Source organism: Acomys russatus, chromosome 21 (assembly GCF_903995435.1).
Source record: "Acomys russatus chromosome 21, mAcoRus1.1, whole genome shotgun sequence".
NCBI classification, from domain to species: Eukaryota; Metazoa; Chordata; class Mammalia; order Rodentia; family Muridae; genus Acomys; species Acomys russatus.
In genome coordinates this window covers 57,240,886-57,263,713 of record NC_067157.1, presented here as the reverse complement: position 1 = coordinate 57,263,713, position 22,828 = coordinate 57,240,886, and the positions used below count along the sequence as shown (strand labels likewise).

Here is a 22,828-nt window from a genome sequence, read left to right as displayed (position 1 = left end):
TCCACCTCAGAGTAGGTTTTCCTAAGTGGATGGGAAGGGAGCAGGGTGGGATTGTCTGCCGGGCTCAGCCTGCCCTACCCACCGTGGTGTAGCATGGCCCCAGTGGAGACAGACAGGTGGTGGTGGTGGTGGTGGGGCAGGCACAGCACTTGCCTGACACATGGTGTTAAGAAGTTTTGTTTTCAGTTTGTTAGATTAGCCATGTATAGGGGTGCCATTCAATGCACACTGACAGCCATCTTCCAGAACCCCATTTTCCTAAACTAAAAATGGGGTCCTCAATAAGTACAATTTCCCTACTGGCCAAGCAAGTTCCTGACAACCCTATTCTACTTTGTGAATCTGACCTTGTGAGGAGCATCAGGTAAGTGGAATCACATTGGCCTGGAACTCACGGAATGACTGTGAATCTATCATCCCTCTGTCTCCACCTCGCTGGGATAAGAATGCACCACTGTGCCTGGTTTATGTGGTGCGGGGAGTAAGCCCAGGGCTTCACAATTGGTGGACACACCACTGCACCGTCCACACCCTCAGCGTCTCCTCAGGGTTCACTCATGCTGTGGCAGGTGTCAGAACTCCCTGCCCTCAAGGGCTGAGTACTGTTCTGGTGTGTGTGCACATACGTGTTTATTAGCCAGCGGTGGGTCCTTGGGCTGCTGTTGTAAATAACATTGCTATATACAAAGATGGACAGACATATTTAATTCTTGAGGCTATGTACCTAGGAGTGGAATTGCTGGAGTATATTTTGAGATGAGGTCATATCATGCTGTCTCCAGCCCCTGACCTCACATAGTCTTCCTGCCTCATCACCCCACAGAGTTGCAGCAGACTACAGGTGTGTGTCACCATGCCCGCCATGTCTTAGGTAAACATGAGAAATTACTAAGGAGGAAGGATTCTGGTGAACCACCATGTCACTCACACTGTACACGGGGGATTGTTGGATAGGGTTATGCTTGAGTGGCAGCTCAGAGCCCGCCCAGGCTGGTGGTCATGGAGCACTGTAGATTGCTGTGCTGCCTGAACACAACTGTGCAACTCTGTGCTCATGGGTGAGAGTGAGGGGCTTGCTTTCATTGCTGCCCCTTGGCATCATTTGCCACGGTGCATGGCAGGTAATGCATGCTGAGTGAGCTGTGCACCTCTGTGCCACTGCCTGAGTGATCCCAGAGTCATGTAAATACTGAGTTTGCTTCCTTTCCTCAGGCTACAAAAAACAGCTTCCTGTATGTTCTCTGTCAGCATTAACAACAGCCAAGGAACGCACAGTCAGAATTTCAAACCAGCAGTTCCTTTCTTGCTTTCTTTTTTGTTTTGTTTGTTGTTGTTGTTGTTGTTTGTTTGTTTGTTTGAGACAGGGTTTCTCCATGTAGCCTTAGCTGTCCTGGACTTACTATGTGGACCATGCTAGCCTCAAACTCACAGAAATCAGCCTGCCTCTGCCTCCTGGGTACTAGGATTAAAGGCGTGTGCCACTATTGCATTTAATGGGCATACTAAGCCAATTGTTCACATGTTATTATGTCAATTAAGTATTGAGTGGCACCGTTAGGCCGATGTCATTCAGAATAGAAAGGGGCTCCAGGAGCATAGAGTAGCATGTACATGTACCAATGAGTGCTGGGGTGGGGAGGGGCTAGGGGTGCTGCTTGATTGGTATAAGGCTTTGTGTAGGAGCAGATGTAAGTATCTCATTTAATGGGACAATTAGAGGCTGCTATAAGCTTCATGTGTGTTCTGTCACCAAGTGAGGTCAGGTCAGAAGCTCGTCTTGTGCAGAATTTCCCTATCTGTGTGGATGGTACTTTTGTCCTAACATGGAGAAAATGCTCCAGAACTTACAACCTGCACATAGTCAGTGCTCATTAAATGTCGGCAAATAGTGTATGTACTCTGGGGCAGAAAATGAGAATAATCAGCTAGATTTCCCAGGTGGACACTTAGTGTGTGCTGTTCTTTGTCAGAAATGTCAAGTAATTTAACTGTGGAATACACAGGCCTTTTCTTGTTTATCTGAATTCTTAATTTATGGAATATTAAGAATATCTAGGGATGGGAAGATGGGCTCCATGGGTAAAAGAGCTTGCTCCACAGTGTGAAGACTTGAGTTTGAATCTCCATAGTCCAAATAAGAGAAGAGCAACTTCAGAGGTTGACCTCTACATGGACATGCATTCCATGGTGTGTGCCAAGATACACACACACACACACACACACACACACACACACACACACACACACACACACACTAGATTGGGAGGCGGGGCCAAGTTGATTTCTGTGAGTTCAAGGCCAGTCTGATCCATAGAGCTAGTTCCAGGATAGCCAGGTCTACACAGAGATACCCTGTTGGGTGCAGTGGTGTACACCAGTAATCCCTATGGGAGGCAGAGGCAGGCAGATCTCTGTGAATTTGAGAATAGCCTGGACTAGACAGGGGCTAGACAGAGAAACACTCTCTCAAAAAAACAAAACCAACCAACCAAACAAATAAAAACCCAAAACTCCCTCCAAACAATCTGAAGCTGTTTTTCTTTTCAAGCAATTGGCTTGCTTCACTTTATAAATAAGCTGCTAGCGAGGCATAGTGGTGCATGCCTTTAATCCCAGCACTCGGGAGGCAGAGGCAGGTGGATCGCTGTGAGTTCGAGGCCAGCCTGGTCTCCAAACCGAGTCCAAGATAGCTGAGGCTACACAGGGAAACCCTGTCTCAAAAAAACAAACCAAACCAAACCAAACCCAAATAAGCTGCTTGTCTGCAACTATCCCAGGACTCCTATTTCTCATTATTTAAACCCCAGTTGTAGCAACACAATCCATCATTTATTTAAAAGCCAAATCACCACTTTCTTTGACATTTCGGCTAGGTCAGTGACTTCTAGCCAGGACCTGTATAAACTGGTAAGAGAGTTCCTGGGAGCAACACTGATTGCCACTCGTTAAATCCTGAAACAAACCAGCTAAAACCAGTGGCCACTCTGTATGTGAGAACCTGTACAAGACAGTAAGAGCAAACCCAGAGCAATGCTAATCGAGCTTCGAGTAGGAAGCATGGCTCGGGTGCTCCTAGTTCACTGACCCTGGGGGTACTGGGTCCATTGCTAGCCATGCTTTCTGTTCCTCAGTGTTCCAATTCTCAACAAATATATAATATTTAAACAACAACAACTACCCAAATAGCCTTAGGTCTTTGAATGTGTTCCCTTTACTTGGACTATTTGGGATTTGTCTCCTCCAATACAACTGTGACTGGTCACTTCTCACCTAGATTCTCATTTCTTACCTTAATCAGAAAGGTCTCTAGCTAAGTCTTCCTCTAGACTTTGAGCCTGGTGTTTGCCTCTCTGTGTATCCTGCATAGACCCATCTACTGCCACTTATTACACATTCTGTTAAAACTGGCTATTTCCCTGTCTTGCCTGGATTATAAGAGGAACCACAGTTACGTCTCATTTTATATTTCCAGTGCTAAATAGAGTACCTGACATAGGAGTAATAATCTATTAGTCAATCCAGTTTGCATGTTTCTTTTCTGTGGAAAAAAAAAACCTGTCTCTACAGCTACAATAACAAAATGGAATACTGTGTATAAATGTTTTCGTACCAAAGGCTTACTGCATGTTATAATGTTAGTTATTAGTCTCACAGTCTGTAGACTAGTCTGAGAAATAAGCTTCTAGCCACACCTGTTGTGGGCTATCTTGATTGTGTTAATGCAGGTAAGAACACCCACTGTGGATGCCACTATTCCCTGCAGAGATCCTGGACTGTATATAAAAGGACAAGGTGAGCTGAGCCCAAACGTTCAGTGCAGTCAGTGTTCTGTCTATGGATGTAATGTAGCCAGCTGCTTCGGGCATCTGCTATCACTTCCCCACTGTGATGGACTGGAAGCTTGGACGAAGACCCAGAATAAACTCCTTTTCTGTTAAGTTGCTTTGGTCAAGGTATTTTATCACAACAGAAAAGAAACACAAGAGCCAGGCAATCAGATTCAAATATTACGTAAACAGAATAACTACTTTCACACCATCACCGCTTTTGCATTTGTTGTAAATTCAGTTCCAACCCCGGCTCTTTTCAATCGTTACCCTAAGATTCCTTTTACTCTTTCCTGTTGAGGGCTGTGCAGGAGGAACACCAAAATAGCTTTAGAACTCAGAGAACGTGTTCCATTGGTTAGCATACCTAGGTTGGGGTCTTGAGGAGGCAGAACCTGGAGGACTAAACCAGCAGTTCCAAAGGGGCCAAGGCTGCTCACGTGCAACCCCTGGGAAACCGGATCCTGCCTGGTCCTGGATCTGCCTGAGTCTCACTCAGCAAAGCACACAGCAGCCCTTTGCATGCCTGAGCCTCTCCTGGGTGCAGCAGCAACAGCAGCCCCACTGCCACTGTGGTCCCCCCTCACTATCAACTCATGCAAGAAACCGGACTCCTCCTCCTAATCGCCCGTGACACAGAGCCTACTGGGGTTGGCCTCAGGAAGCTGGCAAGGGGACAAGGTGCTCTTCTGTGACCCTTTGAGGTCACAGGCGGGAAGCACAGTGGGTCCCTCACACACACGTGAGCATTCAGCTGCACACTGTGCTGCTTTGTCAAGGAAACACTAGAGCACTGGTTCTCAGCCTGTGAGTTGCAACTGTTTTGAGGGCCGAGCGACCCTTCCACAGGGGTCACCCGAGACCAGAAGACACAGATGTTTACATTAGGACTCAGAACAGCAGCAAAATTACAGCTATGAAGTAGCAATGAAAATGATTCTATGGTTTGGGGTCAGCACACCATGCGGAATGAACTGTATTAAAGGGTCACAGTGTCAGGGAGGTTGAGAAGTACCGCTGTAGAGCAAAAACTACTGAAGTTTTTCCAGTGGAAAATCAACCTTTTGCAGAGGGCAAGTAGGACTGACTGGCTGGTTTCCCAGCAGGCTTGCCCTCCTCCTCTGAGCCCACTGTGCTGCCTCAGTGACCCACGCTCCCTGGTTGCCCTGGTAACAGGAAGAGCTGCTCTCCTCATTCTGACAAGTCTGTCTTCCCTGGTTTAGGGGACCTTACCTCAGGGGCTACAAAGTTCGCTGTGTAGCAGGGGGTCATGAGCAGCCCGTTCTCCGCGCGCAGCTGCTTGGCAAACCCAAAGTCACAGATGCGGATAGACTCAGGGTTCCCAGACTCATCCATGTACAGAATGTTACTTGGTTTCAGGTCCCGATGAACAACCTGCAAAGTGGGAAGCAAGAGTCAAAGCCGAGCGGGAGAGAAATAGGGGGTGCGGGAGGCAAAGGCTGCCCAGGAACTGACTACTGGGCAGGTCCCACAGCAGGAAAAAGACTGTTCTGATGGGCCACCCTGTCTCCTCGCCCATGCTGGTCACAAGTACCTACACAGCCTCCCTTCACACAGAAGGACTATGTGACTAAAAACAAACAAACAAACAAACAAACAAAAAACAAAACAACAACAAAAACAACCCATGCTTGCTGGAGACACAGAAGCGGCTGTGGTCTATGCACAGAAGGGTCCGTGGCAGGCAGCTCTGGCTGCAGACATGAAAGGGTCCCCAAGCTCTGTGTTCACTTGGGGGAGGGGGGAGGTTGGGGCATTCCAGGCATGGGCCACTTGTCACAGGTGCCAGAAGCACTGGTGAACCTGCTGCCACAGGCACACTGACTTCCTGGCAGCATGGGGAAGAGTCAAGGCTGCTGACTGCACCTGAGCCGGCCAAGGCAGACTCCAGGTACATCCCACAGTTACAGTGACAGCTGTCACCACAGAAGGGCCAGCATCCCTCAACACAAAGCAGCTATTTAGGATGTAAGGTTAGGCTTCTGAAGGGACAAAAGGCCCCTGTGCAGGTGTGTGGTGTGCCTTCATGAGGCCTGACATCTGAGCATCCCAGCTGTCCTCTTGCAGAGCAGTGAGAGGTCCTGCTAGGAAGACTGAAGTGAAATCCATAGGCAACCTAGCTCGGCTTATAGAAACCAACAGCAGGCTCTGGGAAACTGGAAGACTTGTCGCCATCCCTCACCTCCTCCAAAAACCAGAAAATGTCTGTGAAACACTCCACTCAGGATACTTCTGGAATCTAACTATTGGAAAACTGTGTTGTGGAACTCCTAGATCTCAAGGAAGCCACACAAAAGGACCCATTGTGAGTCCTTGGGGGATCTGACAAGCCTGTGCACACAGCTGGCACAAACCTGCTTTATGAGAACTTCTAAGGAGAAAAAGGATCAGAGGGGAGAGTGAATGTGAAGGATGGTGTGTGTGTGTGTGTGTGTGTGTGTGTGTGTGTGTGTGTGTGTGTGTGTACGCGCGTGCATGTGCGTGTGTGAGTATCTGTGTGTGTCTGTGTATATCTATGTGTGTAAGGAAAGATAGTGGTCCACGCTGAAGTGGAGGAAAGGATGGGCACACACGATGGAAGGATGAAGCAGAAGGATGGAGGAAGGGACGGAGGAGGATAGAGGTGAAGGATGGAGGAAGGGATGGGGGAAGGATGGAGGAAAGAGCCGGGTGTGGTAGCGCACGCCTTTAATCCCAGCACTCGGGAGGCAGAAGCAGGCAGATCGCTGTGAGTTCGAGGCTAGCCTGGTCTACAAAGTGAGTCCAGGATGGCCAAGATAACATAGAGAAACCCATTCTTGAAAAACAAAACAAAACAAAACAAGGATGGAGGAAAGGATGCAGAAAGGATGCAGGAAGGATGGAAGAAGGATGGTGGAGGAGATGCAGAAAATGCACGTCGCTGGCTTTCCTTCTGGAGACTCAGAATGTACTGCCTTGGTGGGGGGCGGGGCGGCTTCTTAACCAACATGTGCTTGTCTGCTTGGTCCTCTAAGACATACAAAATGCATGACACAGACTTTAGAAGTGAATTCATGTAGAGGTCTGGTGCAGCCTTGGCCATCTGAAGGATCCCAACTGTTACCCGTTCTCTTTAGCTTTATGTATCACAAGCAATGAAAATTCTCAATCTCTCTTTATCAAGCATCAAATTGTCTTTGCTAAAATCAGTTCACACTGATTTATCAACTTAGTTGCTGTATATACCAAGTGTACCCATAGACCCATGAAGGGTGGCCGAACACACCCCAGAGGATTACATCACATGGCTATGTTGGCTATTGAGAGATGAAGAGATTGAGGGTACAGGGAAGCATCTGCCCTCTGGTTTGCCTAAAGGTGAGGTGTCAGTTTATAAAGGTGTTCCACTCCTGCGCCCACAGCTCTGCGACTCCTCCATGCTCTTGCATCTACTTTCCTGAGGAGTCCCCTGCTGCCCTGAGGCTGGCCCACTGCCCTGGCCTTACCCCTTGGGAGTGCAGGTAGTCCATGGTCCTGGCAATGGTGTACAGCACATCGCTGGCCTCCCGTTCTGAGAAGCACCGCTGACGGAGGATGCGGTCCAGCAGCTCCCCCCCTCGCATGAGCTCCATCACCAGGTATACGTACTTGCCATCATCGTAGACCTGGAAGCCAAGGGGAAGGGCACAAGACCTTAGTCCCTGGCTATGCCTCCAAATGGGGGGGGGGGGAGAGAGCAGGGGGCTGTTTCCCTACGGGTAAGATGAGCTGTCTGACTGCTGTAAACGGGTGAATAGCTATTCCAGCCACACTGGAGTGGCTCTCATTAGGAAGGAGTCAGCTTTGACATCTTGGGGAAGGAGCAAGCTGGGCCACGGAATGCTCAGGAGTTGAGAAGGGTCGTTTAGCTAGGGTATGGCATGTAGTGATGGTGCCAGTCTTTGGCAGGCAGGCACACATGGAAAGAAAACTGACAGTGGCAAAAGCATGCACTCTTCAAGGACACTGCTTCTCAACTGTCATCATGCATGTAATTTTGGGGGTCAAGTCAGAGTAGGTTTACAGAGCTTGGGACCTGGCCTTAAAAAAAGATACATTTGCCCACGTTAACCTTAAACTATGTTTAAAAATGAAAAACAAAATGCAAACTCTGGTAATATCTGTGCCCTGCATATATGAAGACCACACGTGTATTCCAATCACCATATGCATGGGAGCCCTCGGGTGCCCAAGGTTTAAGAAATAGATGCAAATGGGGTGACAGGCCTGAATGCTTTATTAGCTCAGTGATAATCATTTAATCAACGAAATTTCTAGAACAAGCTACTAAAATGATTTACCTGACTTTGACCTGTGTAAAAGGTGTGAAGCTAATTCTGGTATGGTTGTTTTGGGCTTATGAATTCACTTTTCTGTTCTCCAGGTAGGAAGAAGATGGCATCTCAGACCTGGGCTGCTCGACCCAGACAGCAGACAGGAAGTCTGAGCACGCGGATGTGCTGGCTTTGGTTCGAGAATCTTACATGTAAACCAAGAGTGGACGGACAGTCAGAGCACCTCGCTTGTGCAGTGAGGTGCCTGAGCTCCCCAGGAGACAGAGCTGGCTCAGTCTCAGCTTGCAGATGCAAGGCATTCATTGCTTATGCTCCCTGGGGATGAACTCAACTCCATGAGCGGCTGCCCAAAGGGACAGTGAGGAGCTTCAAGCTTTGCGTGTTTGTCACCGGGATCATTTTGAACTCCTAGACAGAAGTAAGGGCAGGAAGAGGAAATTTTCTTCTCTCCCCAAACCAACCTACACTTTAGGCCTTTGTGGGGTTAGAGTGGCTTGTAGACTAGCTGATGTGGCTGATTCTCACTCCAATCCCTTCGTCAGGGAAAGCCCCAAAGAGGCTGTAAAAATCTCCACCGCCAGGGCTCAGTGGGATCTTCTACTCCCATGCCATGCTGCATCTGTCAGTCAGGAATGACCCAATGATAACGAATGGCACTCCTGTTCTGATGCCCACGGGTGTTTCCTATTTCATTCTTGTGCATGACATGCTTGGGGAGAGGGGGACTATCCCAGGGTGTGCACACACTCAGCTATGTGTGTGTGTGAACCCAACGTATGGTGACCAGCCACCAAAGCACCAGAGACTTTTGGGTGGGAAGTGCCTAGGGCACGAGGCCTCCGTGGCACACGAATGTGGGCAGTGTGAGAGAACTTGCACTATGCAAATGGTGGCAGTTTTGCATCAGTTGAAGAAAAAGCCTGAGGTGGGGCTGCTACACAGAGGCACTTACATCTTTTAGGGTGATGATGTTGGGGTGCTGGCCGTACCGCAGGAGGATCTCAATTTCTTCTGAGGGGTCCCTTTTGCTCTTGTCAATGATCTGAAGAACACATAGCAGGAAGTAGTGAGAGGTTTGCTGCTGGCCTCGCTGGACCGTTGTAGGTAATGGACTGAGGCCCGAGAGAGCCCCGGCATGCTGCTCCAAACCACACAGTACTCAACCAAGCTCACTCAAAACTACTCAGAAATGTAGGTCTAGTCTCTCCTGCCTTACGTAGGGAAAAAAAAAAAAAAAAAAAAAAAGGCACAATTAAAAAGAAGAAACCAGGTCTGTAATTCCAGCTACCAGGGTGCAGGCAACAGGAAGACAGGGATGTAGTGAGGCATGTAGCTCTGTGGCAGAGCACTTGTCTAGCATGTACAAGGCCCCAGGTTCAAGCCCCAGTACTATAAGAAAGAAGGAGACAGCCTTCAGATAAGGGTCCCAAGATATCAAACGGCCAGATGCAGGGGGCAGGCACGGAGAGCTCATCCAGGCACCAGCAAGTAGCTCAATCCGTTTTGGCCACCGAACTCTGGGCAGTTAAGTTCTCACTCAGTCAAAGTGAGCCTCCAGGCACTGAGCACCTCCTCTCTGTCCTGGAAACCGCAGGCCAGCCACAAAATGAGGTGAAGTAGCAGGTCCTCCTGACAGATGCTGGAGGCCGAGCAGCCTGCAGTTCCCTTGCGTCAAGCAGGTCCCTTCTCGCTGGGTCCCCTGGCCCTGCCCAGTGTTTGCGCAGTGTGTTGGAATAGCATTTAAAGCTGTTTAACTCCTGGAAGGTGAGTGGCTTCCCCTCACGTGGCGCTATAAAGCAAAGCCTGCCTTTGAAACAGGTGCCCTGTGCCACATGATGGCTCTGAGGCCCCTGAAAGTGCCTTGCCTTTGTTTGTGGGGAGAGTTGGTAAGAGAGAGGATCCATGTGTGAAGTGGACGGCACTTATATTGAGAATGACTCTTTTTTTTTTTTTTTAAACACGATTTCTCTATGTAGCCTTGGCTGTCCTGCACTCACCTTGTAGACCAGGCTGGCCTTGCACTCACAAAGATCCACCTGCCTCTGCCTCCCGAGTGCTGGGATTAAAGGCATGCGCCACCACGCCCATAGAGAATGACTCTTAAATTCAGAAATGCCCTGCACCCCAATAGCATTCGATGCCCCTGCACACAAGCGCCATCTAGTTGCAAAGCCCCAGACTCCGGCTACTGTGGGTATCCCCTCCTCAGCACCTTCCCCAACAATACATTTATGGGCTTAAACAATTAAGCAGCAGATGCATTTTTTTCTCGAAGGCATTTCATGATAAAGCCATCCACTCCTAACATCAATCCAGTCTTTCCCCTCACAAAGGAGCTGGGTGCAGAACAATGAGAGGAAGCCTTTTGTCTACAGCCAGGGACACTCTTCAAGTTGGAAAAGCACCACAGGTGCGTCCTACGCTGCCACTTTTGTTGTAAGCGGAGAAGGGATATAGACAGACACATACGTTTCCTTGAGAATGCATAAATAACCATGGAAGGGAAGAGGGAAATATTAATAACCTTGGCTTCCCATGGAAGAGGAAGTGGGTAGTGAGGGGGTGGAGCTATGGCTAGGAGGAGGAAGTGGGTAGCGAGGGGTGGAGCTATGGCTGGGAGGCCTTGAGATTTCCTCCAGTCTAGCTTCTGAGTCTGGAATCATGTGAATGTTTTCCACTAAAAGAAAAAGTACATGTGAGAACACAGTAACTACCATAAAAACACCTGGGACTACACATGCCTGACCTGTTTCCTCACTGTAATATCTGTTTTAATCTTATGTGTTCTGTTGATGTAAGTCAGGAGAGGAATTCTGATGCACAGTCACAAACACTTGTGAACCAATCCGTTTTTTAAAGTTCTTAGGATCTCATGGACACTGAATAACGCCTAAATACTGTCATAAGAATGTGTAGGTTCATCTGGGGTGTGCACAGAGGACCCTCTGGTTAATCTTTCATAGTATGCATGCACCTGGGCATGGACGCTGACTTGTGTGCCACAAGAGCATACCGAATAATCCTTCAATTGTCTGGGGGGACGTGCTGCAGGTGGATAAGCTCTGTGTGTTTGCGCTGCGGAGCACACCGCTGCTCACCCTGCTCGGAGATGCTAAGCCAAGGTGTGCAGATGCCTGGATCAAGTGTGGTGCAGGAAGACAGCTTTTCTAGCAGGTGAATCATATGTGAGCTGGTGGCTGCTGGTACTCAAGAGACTTTGCCACCATCAGTGCGCTCCCCGCTCTTTTCCATTTCCCTTTTCTGTGTCTGTCTGTGTCCTTGTGTTTCTCAGGCTCCGCGTCACTATGGCACCCCCCTTCCAGGTGCTGAGCCAGTGGCAGGCTCGGTCTGGAGGCGGCGGGGTAAGCACCTGGGCAAGCAGGATGCACCCCAGCTTCCTCCCACTTGTTGGAAGTATCATACTATGCCGGGAGCAAGGCCAGTAGAGTGTGTAATTACGTGGGGAAAGAAAAAACTCTAACAGACATTTTCTCCTGTAAAATTAATTTAAACAAATGATAAAAAAGAACTCCAGTGTTTTCTCAGTAGGAAAAAAAATTAAAATTTCCATGCCAACCAGTCCTTCTAAAAATACACTCTCCAGGACAAGCATCTGCTTAATTCTACTTCCTGTCTGGCTGACAAGTTACATATGATGAAGGAGACTACGTGCAGGCATGCGAATGCTGCACGATGACATGATGTCAATCCAAACCCCGCTGCGATGGGGAGTCCTGACCCGGGTGTGGTGGCCACGTCCTCTGTTGCAGTTAAAAATAGGGTGACACACACACAAACACGGTCATCGTCCAATTGATGACAATCCATCTGACAGAGAAGCCAAATCACACTGGGGATACCGGCTGTCAAACAGAATGGACCTTGGAGCTCATCTCTCACTGTGCACAAATCAGAGACCTGGATGACCGGGACGTGAGTGCTAAACTCTTAACTAACCGAGCACTACGACGCGTAGCACAGGCCTGTCTTTTACGGCTCCGCCTGCCTAGGCTCTGCTCACCGCAGCGGATGTCCAGTACGGGTACGGACACAGGAAATGATGGACCATCGGCTCTTCCATCTTTGAAGGAGACCCAACGGCGGGTCCAACCCTCAAAGAAGGGCACTGGTTGCTGCCTGACTACACATGGCTCCTAGGCCACAGCTGGATGACGAACTGTGTCTTGCCTAGAGGCCACGGCTTTCTGTGGTCTTGTTCCTTACAGTGAGGGTTAATTCAAGCATTTTCCATACAGTAAGTTATGAGCCACTACAGTCTTGGAAAGGACAAGGGGAGCCCTCATGCTCACCACTTGGCTTGTCCAGGGAGTGTCAAAGCTTCGCAAGGCAAACAGGAATGCCTGGCTCTTCCTTCTGCCGTCAACTAGAGACACACGCCTCACTTTTCTTTCTGGGGAGCTATCTCCCTAGCAGGGTCTTTGAAGACAGAGTCCTGACTCCCAACAAAGCTGACAGCTTTGGAGGCTCTCCCCGTGAGAGCTGGATGTGGGAATACCACAGAGAACACGCCGCTGGCCTGGCCAACGGGGCTCAGTTGCAGGGCACAGAAGCAGGCTGTTTCTAGAAGGGCACTGGGGCTGCCGAGCTGGGCACACAATGGATGTGTTTCTTAGCGCTCTCTGGCAGCAGTGTTTGCTTCTAGGAGTGCTGCTGGCCTGGAGATAAAACAATCTAAAGAATTCTGTGACAAACAGCTCACACAGAGAAATGCTAAGAAGCCCACGCAAGCTTACAAAGCACTGGAAAGTACTCTGGGGCGAGGCAGAATACGGATCTTGTGTAAACCCCCAGCTATGCACAATCCAGACCTGTGTCTGTGCCACAGAGGGGACCGCTCCATGACGCTGGGTGGTGACCCTGCTATGTCTCTGAGGGCCTGCTTTCATTGCAGGACTCCAGGATGTTTACTCCCCTCCCCCCACATCCTTCCTCAGTCCTTCCCTTCATGGGCAGGCTGAATGTGGAGAGCTCATAAGTTAATCCTTCTATGTTGTTCTATCCTATTGGATAAATCAAAGGCCAATTTGTCAAAAGGCCATAGACTCCTGAGATGTTTGTTTGTTTTTGTTGTTGTGTTTTCTAGGCTGCCGACTGTTTTCACAGCCTGAGGAACCTGACGGCCTGTGGAGATGCACATTGGCTAGAAAACATGCTTCTGAGAAATGTCCACCTTCAAGAAACAGCTGTGGATGCAGAATACCTCTGCAGTCAGTGTGCTGAGCAGCCTTTTCAGAGCTTGTGAAGTCCTGATTGGTGGGCACTGTTCCTATGGGGTCTGGCCTTGCTGGCCAGCTCCACTTCTCCTGAGACACTCCGGAGAGCTGGGCCACTGGCACATGCCAGGCAGAGCCGGCATTCCATGCCATGGTAGCATAGGCTTGGACTTTGTTCTTCAGGTCTTTTTTGGTGTGTATGTGTGTGTGTATGTGTGTGTGTGTCCATGTGCACACTTGTGGGTGCACACACCCCATAGCACAGGTGTGGAGGTTTGGGTCCTTGTCTGAAACGGCCTCTTTCTCACTATACACCTCCGCATAGCCAGGCTAGCTAACCCAAAGAATACTGGGGATTCTCCTGTCTCTGTCTCCCATGGCACCTAGGAAAACAGCACTACAGATGTGCGCTGCACATCGGTTTTGTGTAGGTTGTAGGGACTTGAGGTCAGGTCCACTTGTTCTGCAGCAAGCATTCTACTCCCTGAGCCGTCATCTCCCCAGCCCTGTGTGTCAAGTGTTTGGACAGGTGGTGGAGGTTTGACAGCCTCATGGTTGTTTAGAGAGAAAGCACAGTGTGCAATGCACAGTGTGTGCTTCTGTGTACATCGGCCCTAACTTCAGAAGAGAGATAACCTCGGGTTTTACTAACTAGAAAGCCCTAGAAAGCAGCATTTGGATTCCCAGGTCCAGTATTTAAGCCTACAACAACCGCAGAGCTGAAAATGACTTTGTAGAGCTTGTAGTGCAGGTGTCGGTGGCTAAGGCCTCAGCATGCGCCGCTGGCCTGTATTTCTATTTACTTCCTGGATCATTTTCCCACAGCTGTCTCTCTTTCCTCTCCTTCCTTTGATAAATGCTACGCCTGTCCAGCCGATTCTATCTCCTTAGATACCGGGCGCCCAGGGCTATTGCTCTTGGCTGTGCTTAGGGACTAAATGTGATCAGTTCCATGTGGGACATAACGGAAATATTTATCATTGGAAAATAACTTTTTTGGTCCCTTGAGATAGGGTCTTGCTACATACAGCAGCTTCCTCTGGGACACTCAGCTCCCCTGCCTCGGTTTCCTGAGTGCTTTGGTTGCAGTTATGTGCCACCACACCCAGCTTGAAAAACAATTTTTAAACGGGTGACCTCATATCAAAATAAACCGAAGTCTATCACACATGGATGGAGAGAGCCGGCTGGGACAGAGTCCGTCAGCACTCCCTGTCTTACCTTCACAGCATACTCGGCATCAGTGGCTTTGTGCACACACCGCTTGCACACTGAATAGGAGCCCACTCCGATGTCCTCCTTGATCTCGTAGCCATCAGTGAAGTGGACGTTGTTCCCGTGTAACTGCTGCAGAGAGAGAGGCCAAGACAGGCGCGGTCAGCGCCTTTCCCACAGGTGCACATGTGACAGACACACAGATGCAGGGCACCGTGGGAACTTGGGAGCTTGAGGAAACAGAGTTCCTTGCCCAAGGTCACAGAGCTATGCACAGATGGTCCTTAATATTCAGACACCGGATGTTATGTGTCCACTGAGCACTCATTTTTCTCTGTGGAAGTGAGACTCTGGAGTAAAGAGGTCCCGATGTGGCTATGTGCTGCCTCCAGGGTAGCCACATAAAGCACCAACCTCAGTGCTTAAGTCACAAGGCAGTGCTGGCCTACATGTACGGTCACCACTTGCCACCTGAGAACAAAAGCCCCATGGCCACTAGGGAAATAAATGGCATCTATGCTGGATGAAGACATCAAGTGCTGACTTCGCTCCTAATCCTTCTGAGTTCTAGCTATAGTCTTATAATGACAGAAGTCTAAATAATGTCCCCACTGACCTCCTGACGACACCTACAGCTCACACAGAGGAGATGCCCAAATCTGTCCCGAGGGGCCACTGGGACAGCATCCATGGTGACCCTCTCCTCAGGACCTTCTTAGAAATGAATGTGTAATGGTTCAGACCACCAGGGACATCACCAGTAACATCTACACACAGAGAGACGGCTACCGTTGACCCACTGCTGGCACCCAGCACAGGGTTTCCAAGGCCAGGCATCAGGGCCCTGAACTGAGCTCCTGGGGTAATCAGACTTACCTGCACAATGGGATGAATGGGGACCTTGGGCACGTCCTGCTGTGAAGGCTCCTGGACCAGGCTGGAGGCCACAAAGCTGAATCCCCTGAACAGGTGATGGGCGTTCGCACTTGGGGGGACACCAGGGGAGTCTGTGGATGAGGAAGGCATGGTTGACACTCCATGAGAGGCAAGTGAGCCAGGGCAGAACAATGGTGCGCACGCGTATGTATGTGAACACGTGGGCATGTGTGTTGGGGGAAGGCATATACGCACGAAGAGGCAGAAACACAAAACTAATTCAGGCACAACCAAGAGTCTGATTTGCATGACAGTTCTCAGATAGCCACTGACCACATTGTGTTTAAGGTTACCGAATATTCCTCAACACAGCCTGTCGCCCTCTCAACATCAGATCATGGCCCAAAGCTGCCAGAAGTTCTAGGTGGCACTGCCAGAAGGCAGGGATGCCACTCACTCCGCACCTCCTTTCTGGGCTAGGCAGGTGCTGTGTGCCTTCCCCAGGTCCATGCTCACCTACAGGCCCTGCCTCTGCCCAGTCCACAGCCAGCACAGTCCCTCCACAGCTGCACAGCTCTACGCCGAGGCCACATTCTGATCCTCGGGGCACATGGGCAAAGTCACTGCTGCCCACAGTCCAGCCAGTGGATTAAAGGAGTGATTTTTTTTCCTGCACTGTGGCTCCCTAAGTTCCGTTGAGATCTGTTCCAAAGCATGACTGTTAGGATCTGGTTCTCCTCCAGGCTCACTGCTAGGTAAACAGAAAGGTAAACGCCTGCCTGGCAGGGAGAAATATCTGCGTGTATACAGCAGAGATGGAGCAAAGGAAGCAAGCTTCGGCTATGGACGCTGTGTCTGGAGATTTTCAGGCTCTCGTGTGGGGGGGCGCATGCTTATTTCATGGGATGACACTCAAGCCAGGGAATCTGTAACAGTGAGCGCAATGCAACCGACAGCATCTGGGTTTGGCCAAAGGAAAGCAACCTCAGAGCTGAAAGAGGGAGCTGACTGGCCCAGCCTCTCTGAAGACGGGGGATGGGCAATGGCACAAGGCTTGCTGAGGTGCCAGCCTCCATCTAGGGATTTAGTCCTCAGAATTACTTTCGAAAGTAAAACAAGTATAGAAAATGTTGTTTTTTAGCATTACTTGTGATAGAGAAAAACCACAGCCAACCTACATGCCACTGTTAAGGCCATCACAGCCAAATTAGTAGCAGTCTGCTCATATGAGAAGTTTTTTTTATTGCTGTTGCTGCTGCTGCGGGGTGTGTGTGTGTGTGCGTGTGCATTGTATGTGTGTATGTGTGTTTGTATGTGACAGAGAGAGACAGAGAGGGAGACAGAAAGGGTGTTGTAAAATGATTAAGAGAACTTGACGACTGCAAGAGGAGATTCAGATGTGTGACTATCTAATATATCTATATATTAGAAATACATAAAATATGTAATATATAATAAATTCCATAGTACATCAAGATATGTAAATAATATATAAATGATCCATTAATCAATAACATAAAATATAATATAGACCTAGTTTTTCCTTACAATTTAAAAATACATACATTAAACATATGTCATACACACATATGTGAGCTGGGAGGGCCTCTGATCCCAGATGGGGCCTGGCTGTGTCAGGTGGACATACCCCACCACGTGCTTTATTGGGACAAAGATGCCAGCACATCATATGAGGCAGGAAGCTTCCTGGATACAGGCTCATCTTCAGACTCCTGGACAGAAGGGGAACAGACCCAAGACTTGCTGCCTTCCAAAGAAGCACAGTCTCCCATACAGACAGATCCGCATGTGACCCTGGATTAATGTGAGCAAGGCTGACTGCTTGCAAATAATTTCCAAATGTGCTAGACAGGGGAAGCTTAGTTAAAAGGAGAACATGGGAGGGGTGTTTTTAGAACATGAAGCTATGCACAGCGAGACGCCCAATGGCAGCCTGCAGTTTACTGTGGCTGCTCTTTCCCTGACGCGGCCTGTAGACGCACGGGATCCTGCTGGCCGGTGCTTCTGTTGTGTCTTTCTTTTCCCAGCACAGGAGTCTGGCTTTGAGGACTGTTTTCTTGCCTTCTCTTAACACTAAGAGACTGGACCAGAGAAAAACAGCTTAACAATGGTTATTAGGGCTACCAATAACCTAGGCAGTGCTAGGAATTCACTGAGCCTGGCAGTGGTGAGGGTATTGATCAGGGTCTGTTTATAGCGCACCATGTGTGTATGTGTTTGTGTGTGTGTATGTGCGTGTATGTGTGTGTATGTCCGTGCCTGTGTGTGTATATGCATGTGCCTGTGCATGTGTGTATGCACATGTGCATGCGCCTGTGCATTTGTGCAAGGAACACCACAGCCAGCTGTGGACACGGGGTTGAACACATCATGTCTGATGGCTTTCCCTGGATCAATATTGAGGGAAAACATAATTCTCTATGCACAGAAGGTTTATGATGTTTGTTTAAGGCCACATCAGCCAACTGGGCTAGAGCTTAATTTCCCCATGGAACTCAGAGATGATGTGGAGCTGCCTGGATTAGCCCCTTTGCTCACAGCAGCACAGCTTAGCTTCCTTTGAGCATGTCTAACAAGCAGCCTCCTTCACTTGACAGACTCCTGACTAACGTTGCCCTTCCCAGGGAGGCCCCTGTGGAGTCTTCTCTGGCTCACAGGCCACCTTCTCATCTGGGGAAGCTGTTTTCGTGTTTGTTCCTCCGCAGGTCAGATGCAGGAGGATTTGTGAGCCGTTCAGGTGCCCACTGGGCTCTGACTTGCTGGCAGCCTCCTCTGTGCACGGGCTCAGCTGTCAGGGACTGACTGCTCTGTGGAACAGGTAGCATGCAGCATGACAACACTCAGGGACACCCCTTCCTCAGCCTCGCTCCTGACTACAATTTTGGTCTTCCCTGGGGGTGAGTGGGGCCCAGAGGTCAGAGAAAGGTGCTTGCTGACTGTCTGCGGCCGCAGCCCTGCCCATCATCACACAGGCGAGAGCACACCATCTCCCTGTCCAGCAGGGTGTGGATAAAGGCATTGCCCCAGGAAGCAGGAAGCAGTCTCTATCTCACTTCTGACTTGAGACTCAGGGATGGGACAGTTAGTTGAAAGTAGTGATGAGTTCCAAGGAATCCAGTCAGCAGCTCCCACGGTGGGTGGCTGACTGAACTTGCTCCCAGTCTGCAAGGGGCTTAGCCACAGCTCTGCTTGTCACCACACCATCTTGGAGTGGCTCCCATCACCATACCCATAGTTAGGTGTGTTTGCAGACAGGTCTTCATGGGAGAAGTCAGGGTTAAATGAGGTCAGGGAGTGGGCCCACCACCCAGGGGACTTGTGCCCTTACAGGACGAGGAAGGAATGTCAGTACGCTCCAGCTTTTCCCACCCACAGGAAAGGCCACGAAAGGACACAAGGAGGTGGCCAACTATAAGACAGAGAGGCCTTACCAGGAACAGACCTTGCCAGCAACTTGACCTTGAACCCAGCCTCCTGCACTGTGACGCAACACCTCTTGCTAAGCCACCCTGAAGCGTTACTCTGTCATGTTGGTCTAAGACAATTATAGCATGTGAAACAGTAAACCAGATTGTTAATGTTTAAAAGGAGCTGACCAGTTACGAGAGAACTACACAGGCCCCAGAGGTCTCACGCACCATGAAGCTGTTTCTGTGCTGGGATCTAGTTGCACTGAGGCCATCGCCCCAGCTTTCACAGAAATAATACACTTAGTTCATAAGCCCAGAGACCTAAAGGCAGCCACCTCCTGCCACACACCAGAGATGTGGACCACCCGTTTTCTTTCTGTCTTGCTTGTGTGTCACTGGGAGGGCTGTCACCGCCTAGCATCTCACAATGAGAGAGGGGTCCACAGAACCCTTCTGAAGGTGGATGTCACATGAGGGGCAGCAGGAATTGGTCCTGACACCGATACCTTACTGCTAAGCAGAGAAGCCAGGAAGACCAAAGGGGGCTGAGGTCATGCCCAAGGGAGCATCCTGGGCACAGGCTCTCTGGAGGCAGAGGGGATCGGCCCAAGGGGGAAGAACTGGCACACACCTGTGGGTGTCCTTGCAGTAAACTCGGGGTCAAAGTGGAAGGTGTCCTCAGGCCTGCCCACTGCTGGCTTGAAGGGTGGCTTGATCTCCTTGCGGTACAGCTTCTGCAGGGAGGAACAAGACACATGCTGAGACCAGGGGAGTCGAGAGCACAGAGACCAGAGGCCACAGCAGCTCGCACCCTCAAAGATGCATCAGGCCCAGCCCGAACGCTGTGACTATATCCCAATGTTACTACACGAGAGACCATATATGTAGTGTAGAAATCACATACTGGATGTGAATTACAAAAGGTGTAATTTGAGGTTAAAAGGTTTGTGCTTTGTTGGACATCCTCCACTTTAGGGCAATGGTTTTCTAGCTTGTTTTTGGCTACAGGATTTTGATCTCTGAGAAAACTTTACAGATCCGTTGAGCACTGCTGGCTGTGGGGTTACCACCCTGGAGCCGACTTCAGCTCTCTGAGGGGTGAAAACTGAGGCCAAGAACACTCCTTACACACATGGCTCTTCCCTTACACACACTGCTTTGGCCATTGGCAAGACACAGAAGTCCAAGATGGATCTCTGCCACAACTGCTGCTGGAAACCTGACCCTGCATGATAAATAGCAAGATCCTAAGTGTGCACGCGCACGCGCACACGCACACACACACACTTTTTCAAAAGCAAAAGTACCCAAGCAAGAAAGGACCTGGGACTTGGTATTGGGGCCAACACTTGGGGAGCCCCATGCCCCTGACTAGCAGGATCAGATGGCCTGGTACCCTTGGCTCTCCCAAGGTGTTGTCAATCCTCTGTGGATGAAGTAATTTAAGGACTGTGCACACATATCTGTGATCTGGCAAGGCATCTGTGATGACACTGTAGATGGTGATGAGCCAAGGGTATTGGCTGAAATACCAAATTCTGGGTCTTTTCTTGCTTGAATACTTTGTTGTTGTTTGTTGTTGCTGACTTTTAACAAAGTGTGTGTGTGTGTGTATTTACACAGGGTCTTGGTGTGTAGTCTAGGCTGGCCTGGAACTTCTGATCTTCCTGTCTTAGCCTTCTGAGTGTTGAGGATATAAGCCTATGGTATTTATGGTGAAGGTTCAGGGTCCAGCTCTGCAAATGGGGACTTACTGAGTGATCAGGTTCAAAGCCTTTAGGCAAAATATGCTCTATACAACCCCTGGCAAGGGAAAGCCAGGGATTGTATAGGAAAACTGAGGCTAGGAGACACAGTAAGTTGTTCAAGGCCAAAGGAGAGTGGGTGGGGCAGGGAAGGAAGACAGAGCCAGACTGCAGAGCCTTTGAGAAACAAATGCAACAAGTGTGGAGAGCACTGCAGCAGGCCTAAAGGGAAAAGGATAAGTGTGGCTGAAGGCCAGAGCCTGCCCTGGAGGTGGGGGGGGGGGGGGGGCGGTGCATGTGTGTGTGTTTGTGTGTGTGTGTGTGTCCGTCCTCAGATCCAGGGCGACCACAGGCATGCACACGGAGGACCCAGAAACCCTTGGGAGTTACAGAGAAGCAGTAACTCCTATGAGCTCAGAATCAGAGTCACTTTGTCATCACACTCTGGTCAATGCCTCTCATCAGGACCAGAGAAATAGAAAGGCCACGCTCTGTGGTGATTCCTGTTCGGTTGGGACACATCTCCATGTAGGTGCCTCTGGCCAGAGCCTAGGCCTTGCCAGGGGACTTATTCACATCATCAAGAGATTCCCATCAGAAACAGAACAGCAAACACAAACAGCTGCCACTTAAGTCTGAGAGGCAGCTTTGGCTGGGAAAGCTGCATTGCACAGGGGCCGTTTTATTTGATCCCTCAGCTCATGGAGCCCTAGGAGTGGAGAAGGCTGAGGTCTCACCTTCGCCTGCCTAGTGTCACAGCGGTTGAGAAAACCACTCCTCAGTTGGACCTTCTCAGAGCGAGTCATGCCTGGGGATGTGGCGTCATCTTTTGTGTGCCACTGCAACCTGGTCAAGCTGCAGTCCACAAGGGGTAGCATCACTCTGAGTGCCATGATGCCCACATGCCCGGCTTGGCTCGGTGCTCTCACTCCTCTCCCGTTGTCTTTTTCTGTCCACCCATCAACGCTGTGACTGCACAGGCTTGTGAAGAGGCACGGATGAGTGCTGAGCAGACCCTATACATCCCTCGGAATCCTTCTCTCCTACAGGAAGCACCCCAATGGGCAAAGCTGGCTGTGGGTGTGTTAACCGATGGTGGGCGTGGCCCGCAGCCAGCATTCCATGGGGTCACCGATGCTCTGAGAGCTCACGCTGTCCAGAAAGCTCGGCTTCACCTCCACAGAGCCTGAATCCAGGATACTCTTGATGACAGTTCGTCATCTGCTTTGGTCTAGTCGACCAGAGGTTCCTGCCTGAAGGCTCAGAATTATCTAGAAACAGGAGTGGCTAGGCTCCAATGCATAACCCCACAAGGGTGCCGAGAGGTCCCGAGGTGACAGCATCTTTGACGAATGGATCCAGATCCCGTGCTGTGTGTGGGGCTCTGCTTGGGGCACTCTGTGCTTCACCCTCTGCCCTTTATACACCCCAGAGCCCAGGGCTGGAGCCACCAGTGCCCGCTACTGAAAAGTCAAGGACTGAGGTGGTCACACATCACACCTACATGCTGTGGACAGCAGGCTGTACGGGCATCCTGGCAACATGTCATCTCGTTCTTCTGAAGCCTGATCCAGCTACAGAGAGGCAACGGGAGGCAGGTTGAGAGTGGACAGAGCACCTGTCAAAGGACAGACACCTTAGCTATGGCGGGCCGACCAGGTGTACCATTGCTGGCATCAAGCTCTGGATGGCCTCTATGCCCTCACCAGGGCTCTCTGGAGCAGCTGCTCTGTGCCAGAACAACTTTCTAGAAACTTCTCCTGATCTTGAGGGCAAATCTGTGTCTCCCTCTTGTTGCATAAACATTCTGGAAGGTGCTCATGTGTGCTCTTATTGTACATGGTGCCTGAACATGGAGAGTGACTGTGCTTTTGCTTCTGAGTATGAATTTCTGTGCACAGGTTGACACGAGGGTGAATGTTCAGTGTTGTGCCCAGACACTGAGCTTGACCAGCATCTGGCTGAGATTTTGGAATAATCTGTGCCTGCCCTGAGGCAGCAGGAGGAAAAATGGGAACCTCATGATCCAACCCATTTTTAATCATCTCATTTGTCCCTCATTATCAAGATGTGTAGTGAGAAATTTTGGTATTTAAAAAACACAGAAATATTCTGGGAATGTGTTTTTGTTTTTAATCCCAGGCATGGGATGTAGGGCTGCTTCAGACTGTCCACAGCAGCTGA

The 22,828-nt window shown here is 49.9% G+C and overlaps 1 protein-coding gene across 1 annotated transcript in view; it reads right to left on the bottom strand.

The window, feature by feature from the left end:
* Positions 1-22,828, bottom strand: part of Rps6ka2 (ribosomal protein S6 kinase A2) — a 140,744-nt gene that overhangs the window by 5,981 nt on the left and 111,935 nt on the right. The window contains exons 12-17 of the mRNA XM_051164213.1: positions 19,531-19,633; positions 15,469-15,599; positions 14,599-14,724; positions 9,096-9,185; positions 7,316-7,474; positions 5,061-5,222 (exon numbers count right to left, since the gene is read on the bottom strand). Of these exons, the coding sequence (XP_051020170.1) occupies positions 5,061-5,222; positions 7,316-7,474; positions 9,096-9,185; positions 14,599-14,724; positions 15,469-15,599; positions 19,531-19,633 (771 nt within the window). The remainder of the gene's footprint in view (positions 1-5,060; positions 5,223-7,315; positions 7,475-9,095; positions 9,186-14,598; positions 14,725-15,468; positions 15,600-19,530; positions 19,634-22,828) is intronic.